At 37.9% G+C, this 12180-nt stretch overlaps 1 protein-coding gene across 1 annotated transcript in view; it reads right to left on the bottom strand.

Annotated features, from left to right (window-relative positions):
• Positions 1 to 12180, bottom strand: part of MDGA2 (MAM domain containing glycosylphosphatidylinositol anchor 2) — a 962529-nt gene that overhangs the window by 335313 nt on the left and 615036 nt on the right. The window contains exon 6 of the mRNA XM_055436380.2: positions 8916 to 9185. Coding sequence (XP_055292355.1) covers positions 8916 to 9185 — 270 coding nt within the window. The remainder of the gene's footprint in view (positions 1 to 8915; positions 9186 to 12180) is intronic.

The following is a 12180-nucleotide window of genomic DNA, read 5'->3' as shown; positions in this document are numbered from 1 at the left end:
ATTGGAAAAGCTTTGAAGATGATGCCAGCCCCATTATCTTCTGAGTGCAATTATATGAGACCCTGGATGGCTCAGTGGTAAAGAATTCACCTACCAATGCAAAAACTAAAGGAGATACATGTTTGATCCCTGGGTTGGAAGATCCCTTGGAGAAGGGCATGGCAACCCAGTATTCTTGCATGGATAATCCCATGGACATAGGAGCCTGGAGGGCTACATGCCATGGGGTTGCAGAGTCAGACATGACTAAGCATGCACACACACAGTACTAGATATTTTAAATAAGTTTGCCAACCCCAAGACTTATGAGTAAATAAATAAATCATATCATTTCAAGCTATTGTTTTGTAGTGGCTTATTACACAGCAATGAATAATTAGAACAATGTGGCCTTTCAAATGAGTTCAGTTCAGTTCAGTTCAGTTCAGTTGCTCAGTCGTGTCCGACTCTCCGCGACCCCATGAATCACAGCACGCCAGGCCTCCCTGTCCATCACCAACTCCCAGAGTTCACTCAAACTCATGTCCACAGAGTCGGTGATGCCATCCAGCCATCTCATTCTCTGTCGTCCCCTTCTCCTCCCACCCCCAACCTTTCCCAGCATCAGAGTCTTTTCCAGTGAGTCAACTCGTCGCATGAGGTGGCCAAAGTATTGCAGTTTCAGCTTTAGCATCAGTCCTTCCAATGAACACCCAGGATTGATCTCCTTTAGAATGCACTGGTTGGATCTCCTTTCAGTACAAGGGACTCTCATAGTCATCACATAAATGTTTAATATAACTTAACAAGTTGTAGAAATTCCTAATTTTGTTTTATATTATTTATTATATACTTAAGAGTATCAACAGGCAATAGGAGTCCAGAAGAAATCATAAAAAGTGATGAATTCATTCAACATATATTTATGAGAATCTACTATATACTGAGCAATTTTTTAAACTCCAGGTATATGTCATTGATAAACCTGAGAAATAGATAATTTCTTTGTTTCTATATACAGTGCCATGAAATAGACAGTAAGTTGTTTGTATAAAATAACTCCAGGCATTTATGTGATAAGAAGAAAGAATAGATGATTCAGTAGATTAGGGGTTGATTGTCTAAGATAGGGGTGTCAGGGGAGATATTTCTCTGAAGATGATATTTGAAAATTAACATCCCAGGCTGAAAGAACAGCAAATGTTTAAGTCCTGAGTTGTGAATAAGAACAAGAAGAACACTGTGTCTAAAGCAGAGTGGGTAAAGAAGAGAGTGACATGAAATGACCAAGTGAGGAATGTGAATCCCATTTCAGGTAAGTGGGAAGCCATGGGAGAATCCGATCAGGAGAATGAGATGGCTCTCGAATGAATGTAACAGAGATGGTTTGCAATTGACCAAAACCCTTGCCCTCTTATGCCTGGCACCCAATGGTGTGACTATATGCCAACAGAACAGACTGTTTAGCCAACAGAGCAACAGAATATGACTGGAGCTAATACATATGCGATAGATAGAAGTCTTACATGTATGATCATTCAAGCTCCTTCCCACTTCCAGCTGACAGGGATGGAGGTAACGCTCAGAGCAATCTTAGAAGCCACGGCTTGAAGATGGCAGAAGCATCATCACCCTTGGTGTCTAATGCTACATGAAATAGACTCTCTACTCCTACATGCCCCCACCACACACTCCAATCACATATACAATGCCACTGCCAACATAATCAACTAGGGAACATCTTAAACACTTCCATGATAAAAGCTAAAAGATTTTTGTTTTGGATAATTATATGTATGGGTCTATTTGTTAACTCAGCCTGTTGTTATTGTTTAGTCTTTACCACTGAACCACCAGTGAAGCCTTGTCTACCTTATATAACTCAGCCTAGTCCACCTTATATAATATAGTGGATAAACAGCCTGTTCTAAAACAGAGACTGAACTGGAAAGATTAATAAAAAGACTATTTTAATCAGTGAGGGGAAACATGCTGATAGCTTACACAAGGCAAAAGTGAACTTGGCAAGACATGGTCCCATTCAGAGTACAGTTCTAAGATAGAACCAAAAGGACTTATTGATGATCACGTAAGAACATCAGCTAGAAATTCTGAAAATTCTTATAATCCTTCTATACTCTTGTGAAACCAGATAATAGAATAGACTTTTCCCGATTCACTCTTGACAGAGAACAAAATCCACAGAATTTCACAATGAGTGTAAGGCAAATCTCCTTCTTATGCAGAATTTGCAAAAGTGAAAGAAACTCCATTCTATGATTCTAGGGATTTATAGATAATTAAGCACAGAAAAAAGTATCAAAGATCAAAGCTGACTGGAAAGATATCTTTGAATAAAACTGTGGGATAACGCTTCTCAGGCTGAAGGCAGCCGGGGTGCCTCTCAGGCCTATTTAGGGGCATTTCATGGGACCAGCCAAAGCACTGAAATATTTTCGCTGAAATGACACCTAGACATATTTGAGGAAATCAAAACCTGTGAGACCATAGGCTAGAAGTTGCTACACTGGAATCTCTGTGCTCTCGCAGCATTTATTGGCAAGCACTTCTGCCTACAGCTGTGAGTCACACAGGGAGAGGAAGTAATATGGGCTTCTTTCCTTGGGCTCTTGTTGAGCTGGCTGCCTTGAGGAGAGAATAGCCTTCAGCAGACAGGCAGGAGGGATAAGGCACAATACGCTCAAGGAATATGGCACAGTGATGGTCTTGGGACAATGCATGACTAGAGATCTCTCCTTGGCACACACAGTGTATCTCTTCTAGATTGTTGTTGTCATTTAGTCATTAAAGTCATGTCCAACTCTTTTGCAACCCCATGAACTGTAGGGCTTCCCATATGGCTCATTGGGTAAAAGAATCCACCTGCAATGCAGGAGATGCAGGCAGATGTGGGTTTAAACACTAGGATGGGAAGATGCCCTGGAGGAGGGCATGGCAACCCACTCCAGTATTCTTGCCTGGAGAATCCCACGGACAGAGAATCCTGGCAGGCTACAGTCTATAGGATTACAAAGAGTTGGACATGACTGAAGTGACTGAGCCTGCATGGACTGTAGGCTATGTACTTCTGTCCAGGATTTTGTAGGTAAGAATACTGGTATGGTTCACCATTTCCTTCTGCAGGGGATCTTCCTGACCCAGGGATTGAACCTACATCTCCTGCATTGGTAGGCAGGTTCTTTACCACTGAGCCACCATGGAAGAGTCCATTAATATGCCACAGAAGAAAAACAAAATTATATTGAGAAACCTTCCTACCCTACCCCAAGCCAGGAACGTCAGAATCTGGCTATCAGGTCAGGGACAGGGTGGTGGAGAGGAGGGCACAGAATAAATAGACAAACAATTAGAAGCCAACCATACTACCCACTGTAGTGGGTAGACCTTGCCCACTGAAGGTCTCCAGCCCAAAGTTGACCTAAGCTGCGCAGGGGAGAAAACTTTCCATTACATCAGGTTAGGGTTTGTATTACTATTTTGCAGCATGCATACAAAACTCTGAACTAAATATATGACTGTGATTTGAATGCACTGCAGGACTCTATTTCTAAAAATGAACCAAAGGTCCATGGGGCCTGCCTGACATTTTTTTTCTGAAGCAGGGCAAGATTAAGCCACTGAATAAAAATTTTAAAAACTGTAGGACACTAAAATATAGTAATGCCTTGATTATGTTATGAATCATGCTTACTCAACACAGTGGCTCATTCAGTTCATAACAGAAGAGAAATGTGGGCATTTCTAAATACAGTGACTCACAACAACAGAGAACTTGGGTGGGAAAGTGGAAACTGAGCTCAGGTCACCAGTATGTACCTAGGACAACAGCATAATTTTCTTCTCAAATGTATGAAGGAACTTCTCTTCTGACTTGGGAGAAATGTAGCTTAATCACTATAATCTCTTAGAGGATCATAAGAAAAGAATTGCTGCTCTGTTTCTGAATGTCCAACAAAACATTAAAACCTATGAGATTCCTCTTCAGTTTTGGGGCTCACTATCTACATAGATGGTTAACTACATTATTTAAAGTGCTTTCTATTTTTTAAAAAGCAAATGACACATTCAGAAATGTTTCTAGAATTTATTTTTTCTGGTCTGCTCCCTACAATCTTATTTTGTCCATGGATATTCTCAAATGATAGTGGAAACTCTATGGGTAGAATATCCTCATGCTTGCTTAGAAAACCTGGTCTGTGGCTCTTGATTTAATTATGGAAAGGAATGGGGGAAAATGAACCCAGAGTTCTATATTTGCTATATCCATGACACAGTTAATCTAAGATATGGCAGAGTTCTACAAATTCGAAAGACTTGAAAATAATTTATTTGCTATAATAATAAGAAAACCAGTTTTTCTTTAACTGAATTTCTTGGCCTTTGTGGCAGAAACCAAATGCCTCATATTACTGTAGCAGTTTTTCTCCTCATAATTTAATCTAGGACTTGTTAACCAAGGCTATTTCTATATTCAGCAAGATTACATACAAACTCGATTTTATGAATTATGTGAATGCTACTGCTGAGAAATTCTACTGGTAATATGACTACGCAAATGGACACTTCAGGTAAATTAAAGGCATAAAAGAGAAACTGTAAACTGAAAAAACACATTGTTAAAGGTTTATTTATTTTAGGTCATTCATGTCAAAGCTGAAAACTATCTTTAGTAAGAATACAGATGAAAACTGCTAGGTGGACTAGGAAGAAGCAAATCATTCTAGGAGTGTATATTTGCTGTGAATTGATTGAGTTCTTTATGGAGGGTCCCTGAGCAACACCGCTATGCTGGACACTTTGCCAGTTATGCAGGAATTCAATACAGTTGCAGATGACTCTATGATTAAACTAGATTTAGAAATCTATATGACCATAATCACCAAAGATTAATATGAAAACTGACTTAGAAGTTGGGTTGGTTCTGAGTCTGAAGTTTTAGGAACAATTTAATCAACTGATTTTCCTTGTTATATATGCTAATTACTGATATATGGTTTAAAAGAAAACCTAAGTATGAACAATACTTCTTTCAGTAATGTTCAGTTTCCTAAGACAACATTGCAGTAGCTGAAAAGGCATGAAGATTTATTTTATAATGATCCTAAGATAATGGTCGATCTGAAAATTACTAAGTACAATTGCTAAATGCATATTGTATGAGTACAATTTTGTGGCAGATAGTGCAGTATCTACAGTGTCTTGGTTTACACTGTAATATCTTGTGATATTTTGAATAGAGTGTATTTTTGACCAAATAGTATATTTCTGATAGTTTAGATGGTAACAGATAACTATGGTCACTAAAACTATTAGTCTATGTTCACAAAATCACAAGTGTCTATCTCAATATACCCAATTATATTTTGTTTTCATTATAATCTTCCATCATGAGAAATTTTCATTTGTCTACTGGAAGAGGCCCATATAGATATCTATTTTAACTTTAGAGGCACGAATATCCATCCTCAATCCTAAAGCCAGAGAGCCAAGCCAGTGAAGTGAGAAAAGAAGAAACATCCTCTCCTTGCACAGTGAATTTGCCTTCTCTGAAATGGCAAGTTAGCATCTCCTCCACGTGCAGCGCCAGTACATAGCTATAGAAATCACTGCTATTGATTTAGTGGTAGGTAAGCAGTAGGTCCTTTATCGAGCCCATCTTTGCATGAAATGTTCCCTTGGAATCTCTAATTCTCTTGAAGAGATCTATTGTTTTTCCTGTTCTGTTGTTTTCCTCTATTTCTTTGCATTGATCGCTGAGGAAGGCTTTCTTATCTCTCCTTGCTATTCTTTGGAACTCTGCATTCAGACGCTTATATCTTTCCTTTTCTCCTTTGCTTTTCGCTTCTCTTCTTTTCACAGCTATTTGTAAGGCCTCCTCAGACAGCCATTTTGCTTTTTTGCATTTCTTTTCCATAGGGATGGTCTTGGTCCCTGTCTCCTGTACAATGTCACGAACCTCCATCCAGAATCCATCAGGCACTCTATCAGATCTAGTCCCTTAAATCTATTTCTCACTTCCACTGTATAATCATAAGGGATTTGATTTAGGTCATATCTGAATGGTCTAGTGGTTTTCCCTACTTTCTTCAGTTGAAGTCTGAATTTGGCAATAAGGAGTTCATGATCTAAGCCACAGTCAGCTCCTGGTCTTGTTTTTGCTAACTGTATAGAGCTTCTCCATGTTTGACTGCAAACAATATAATCAATCCACTTTCGGTGTTGACCATCTGGTGATGTCCATGTGTAGAGTCTTCTCTTCTGTTGTTGGAAGAGGGTGTTTGCTATGACCAGTGAATTCTCTTGGCTAAACTCTCTTAGCCGTTGCCAGGCTTCATTCCATGTTCCAAGGCCAAATTTGCCTGTTACTCCAGGTGTTTCTTGACTTCCTACTTTTGCATTCCAGTTCCCTATAATAAAAAGGACATCTTTTTTGGGTTCGATAAAGGACAGAAATGGTATGGACCTAACAGAAGCAGAAGATATTAAGAAGAGGTGGCAAGAATACACAGAAGAACTGTACAAAAAAGATCTTCAAGACCAAGATAATCACGATAACGTGATCACTGACCTAGAGCCAGACATTTTGGAATGTGAAGTCAAGTGGACGTTAGAAAGCATCACTACGAACAAAGCTAGTGGAGGTGATGGAATTCCAGTTGAACTATTTCAAACCTTGAAAGATGATGCTGTGAAAGTGCTGCACTCAATATGCCAGCAAATTTGGAAAACTCAGCAGTGGCCACAGGACTGGAAAAGGTCAGTCTTCATTCCAATCCCAAAGAAAGGGAATGACAAAGAATGCTCAAACTACCGCACGATTGCACTCATCTCACAGGCTAGTAAAGTCATGCTCAAAATTCTCCAAGCCAGGCTTCAGCAATATGTGAACCATGAACTTCCAGATGTTCAAGCTGGTTTTAGAAAAGGCAGAGGCACCAGAGATCCAATTGCCAACATCCGCTGGATCATGGAGAAAGCAAGAGAGTTCCAGAAAAACATCTATTTCTGCTTCATTGACTATGCCAAAGCCTTTGACTGTGTGGATCACAATAAACTGTGGAAAATTCTGAAAGAGATGGGAATCCCGGACCACCTGACCTGCCTCTTGAGAAACCTGTATGCAGGTCAGGAAGCAACAGTTAGAACTGGACATGGAACAACAGACTGGTTCCAAATAGGAAAAGGAGTACGTCAAGGCTGTATATTGTCACCTTGCTTATTTAACTTATATGCAGAGTGCATCATGAGAAACGCTGGGCTGGAAGAAGCACAAGCTGGAATCAAGATTGCTGAGAGAAATATCAATAACCTCAGATATGCAGATGACACCACCCTTATGGCAGAAAGTGAAGAGAAAGTAAAAAGCCTCTTGATGAAAGTGAAAGAGGAGAGTGAAAAGATTGGCTTGAAGCTCAACATTAAGATAACAAAGATATTGGCATCTGGTCCCACCACTTCATGGGAAATAGACGGGGAAACAGAGGAAACAGTGGCTGTCTTTATATTTTTGGGCTCAAAAATCACTGCAGATGCTGATTGCAGCCAGGAAATTAAAAGACGCTTACTCCTTGGAAGGAAAGTTATGACCAACCTAGATAGTATATTAAAAAGCAGAGACATTACTTTGCCAACCAAGGCCTGTCTAGTCAAGGCTATGGTTTTTCCAGTGGTCATGTATGTATGTGAGAGTTGGACTGTGAAGAAAGCTGAGAGCTGAAAAATTGATGCTTTTGAACTGTGGTGCTGGAGAAGACTCTTGAGAGTCCCTTGGACTGCAAGGAGATCCAACCAGTCCCTTCTAGAGGAGATCAATCCTGGGTGTTCATTGGAAGGATTGATGCTAAGGCTGAAACTCCCATACTTTGGCCACCTCATGCGACGAGTTGACTCACTGGAAAAGACTCTGATGCTGGGAAGGATTGGGGGCGGGAGGTGAAGGGGACGACAGAGATTGAGATGGCTGGATAGCATCACCGACATGTGGACATGAGTTTGAATGAACTCCGGGAGTTGGTGATGGACAGGGAAGCCTGGCGTGCTGTGATTCATGAGGTCGCAGAGAGTCGGACACGACTGAGCGACTGAACTGAACTGAACTGAACTGAACTGTAGCAGTAGGTCCAGAGAAGGCAATGGCAACCCACTCCAGTACTCTTGCCTGGAAAATCCTATGGGTGGAGGAGCCAGGTAGGCTGCAGTCCATGGGGTTTCAGAGTCGGACATGACTGAAGCCACTTTTCAGCAGCAGCAGCAAGCAGTAGGTCACTACCTACATTTTACATCAATTCCTCAAATAAACTTTACCTTTTTCTAACTCTAATTTTTCCAATACTTTAGCTAATCTCAGTCTGTTAAAACTCTACCCAGCCTACTAGACATGATATTATTTATTAGATATTCCCTAATAATATCTCCAATAACTACTATAATTTTTATTTTTATGTCCCCAGCTTTTGCCTATGCTTGCCATACACTGTATCATATGGCTCTAAATTGATACATTTAATTTTCACTCTCTGACAGTAGAATCCTTTAGTACAAGGAAATGTTTATAGATTTCAATGTAATCCCACAGTTTAAGGTTCTTCATATAATAGGGATTCAATAAATGTTTATTAAACATTAAATTGATACATTTGTTAAATCCTTAAAATTATAACCAGTCTGTATAACAATGCATAATGTTCTATGTCACATTTGGTTTTTAAGTTTTTTTTTTTAGATAAAACTATTCCACAGTATCACCAAGAATGTGTTATGAAAACTATTCAATGTAAATATAAAGCAGTGTTATTAAGACTCAGAAATCTTAGGTTACTTCTATAATTAAAGAACATTATTTATAAACATTATTTGCTTTATCACAGCCTGCTAACCTAAAAATTTATTCTGTAACATTCTCTAGGCAAACTTACCTCTCACAATGATGTTGGTGGACTTTTTTGCAGGGTTTCCCACGTTATTATTGGCAATGCAGCTGTAAGTGCCAGCATCTTCTGAGGTGATGGCAGGTATGGTCAAAGTTCCTCCATTCAAAACAGTCTTTTCAGGCAGAGTCCCAAAGGACCTGACCCATGTGAGAGAGGGTACAGGCTCTCCTCCTGTCGTGACACATACTAATGTTATGGCCTCTCCAGGATTTACAACAATAGGGTCATCCACCAAGAGTTTAATTGACGGAGACGCTAAAAGACAAACAAAAGAACATGCACCTATTTAGATCTACTAGAGCTAGACTTCAACAGTATGCTTTATATTCACACAAACAATTAAAATTAAATACTGTTCTCTTGTACCAAAATATTATTGTATTAATCAAATTTAAACCATATAGAATGGTTATTTATTTTAATTATATGGCGTAAACCTGTGGAATTCTACTAAGAATCTTACACATGGAGAGGGGAATTAAATTTTATGTATTCTTGAATACATAATGTTGATAATCACCATTTGTTTTTGTCCTTCCAGGTATAAATATTGAAGCTGTTTAATTCTTGTATTTTCATGATCAAGATCATCCTCAGGTCAAATGATACATATTTTGCAAACTGAACGCAATCAAGTAAGGAAAAAGATTGCCAGAGGTTTTTACCAGGCAGTGGGCCTGGTTTTTTTCATCTTGAAAGGAATAACAAAATCATGCAATTTAAAGCATCTCTAATATTTTACCTCTAACCTCTGTTCAGAAAGTTTAGGCAATGTGAGTTCTCATAACCACTGTTTTAAAACTTAGAAGCAAATAAACTGCTTTTCAAAAATAGTCACCAAACTATGATGGCCACCACTCCAAAGTTTGGGTTATACTGATCTCCCCAGTGAAAGTAAGTTGTTTGAAAATCTTCAGGTTAAAAAAAAGTAGATAAATATCCATTCAATAAAAAATGTTTTATTGCAGACTTTTCATCAAATAAGGTAGAAACTGCACAAAATCTGTTCAGACACAGTGCTTTCTTTTCTGCTTATATCACACTGTCAGTCTATGTAGCACATTCTTAAATAAGAACAGAGGAAATGAATTATGCTAATATTTGAGTTCATACATTCAGAAATATTTGAGGCCAAATTTAAAACTGAAATCTATCCATATTGGGAATACAAAGTGTTCAACTGTACTGTGTAACTGTTTTTAGATATTTATTTCAGCTCAGATTTGGACAGACTTTTTCTCAGAATGAAAGGTAAACTCCCTATGGGGTTCAGTATTCTGCCTTGATGGAATATATAAATATTCAAATGAATATATATGAATATATATATATATATATTCCACTGTATATATATCTTGCCTTTTGGGACATAGGTGTGCCTTGAGGGCATTATACTAATTGAGATAAGTCTGATATCACTCATATGTGGAGCATAAGAAAATAAACAAAAAGCAAAAGAAATGTACAAGCCAAACACCGCCCCCCCCAAAAAAAAGCAACACATGTAGATATAGAGAACAGAGTGTTGATTACCAAAGGGAAAGGAGTAGGGGAAGGGTGAAATAAGTAAACTGTATCAACTGTACGGTGATAGACGGAAACAAAATTTGGGGTAGTGAGCTTGCTGTAGGGTATACAGAAGTAGAAATAGAGTATTGTACATATGAAACTTATAGACTATTATAGATGAGTACTGCCTCAGCAAAAAACAAATTTGAAAAGATGCCAGGGGAGAATAAAAAAACAATTCCATGTTACAATTATGGTTCTGTGTAATGGGCATAGACTGCCTGGGTGACCTTTTTAAACCTTGTTGGCCTTTCTTACATTGTAAGTAATATACAGGTTTCCAAAGTATTTTAATTGCTCTTCTGAGGTGTTGACTTTAAATTATAAAAATCTATGATTAAAAACCTGTTGGAAAAGTCACAAAATGAAAATGAGACTAAAGTCAGAGTTTGGTAGAAAAGAAAGTATTTCAAAATGCTATTTAATATTGCTAAATTGATAAAAAGATACTACTAATGAAAGTTTTAAAAAATAGATAGTATACTTAATTATTGACACAACATTATGAAACAGTAATAAAAATTCTTATAGCCCAATTTGAGGTAAACTATAATTTTACAAAGGTATTTAGTTAAAACACAAGTCTACAGAGTCCAATAGTTATATTAATAAGACTCATTTGTTTTGCACCATGTTTTAGTAAATTAAAAATCCCAAGACCTAAGGATCATTAAGGTATATGTTTAGATTATGGTAATACACAATGATGATATTAAGTCAAGAAATATTTGCCCCTGAAGTTGACTTGTATAAGGATGCGTTGTTTTAAATATACCTGTACATTCTGAGGACACAAAATAAAACATTTATCAATTTTGCTTTACATTTTTAATTTGGAAGTTGAAACTATTGTTTTTTCAAAATTCAACATTTTTTAAGCCTTTAAAATCTCAGGCAAAAGTGAATTGCAAGTGAATGGTATTATTTTAACAGTGTTTTAAAACTCTCCAACCACACTGATTCCATGCACTGTTTCCTATTTTGTACTTACATAGGTAATTAGGAAGCTAAGAAAGATTGATCTCATTGCATTAAATCATGTACATGGCTGAGTGTTCTTTAAATGTCTATTGCATGCTTTGCTTGAACTACTCCATCATTACATAAGAACAAACATACAAAGCCATTGAGATCATCAGCTTCCTTATAACCATGAGACAAGAGCATTAGTCAAAACCATATTGCAGGATCTAGACATCCAGTCATTCTTCACAGCAACATGTGAAAGACGGATTACTATTTGAAGTTCATTTATAAGTTAATAAAGAAATGTAATACAGAAATTAAAAAGGGACAAGAGAAAAACAGAGTGGACAGTATGTTAGTTTTTATTTGGAATGTTCATCAAACCAATGTTAAAAGTAGAAAAAGGTGAACTACATAAAGTAAACAAAGGTAGTTTATCAAGTTAGGTGAAGAAGCACTGAATGGATGATGGATGAAACTCGGGGGAGGAGTGGGAGGGAGGTCCAAAAGGGAGGGAGTATATGTTTACATATATAATGATTCACCTCACTGTACAGCAGAAACTAACACAACATTGTAAAGCAGCTGTACCCCAATTAAAATATAAAATAAACGTCACATTATCTTAAACATGTTTATGCTAAGTCACTTCAGTCGTGTCCGACTCTGTGTGACCCTATAGACGGAAGCCCACCAGGCTCCCCCATCCCTGGGA

The sequence above is a fragment of the Moschus berezovskii genome, chromosome 9 (genome assembly GCF_049115385.1).
Source record: "Moschus berezovskii isolate FMDL1 chromosome 9, NW_MosBer_1.0, whole genome shotgun sequence".
Lineage (NCBI taxonomy): Eukaryota > Metazoa > Chordata > Mammalia > Artiodactyla > Moschidae > Moschus > Moschus berezovskii.
This window is presented reverse-complemented; position numbering and strand designations above follow the sequence as displayed.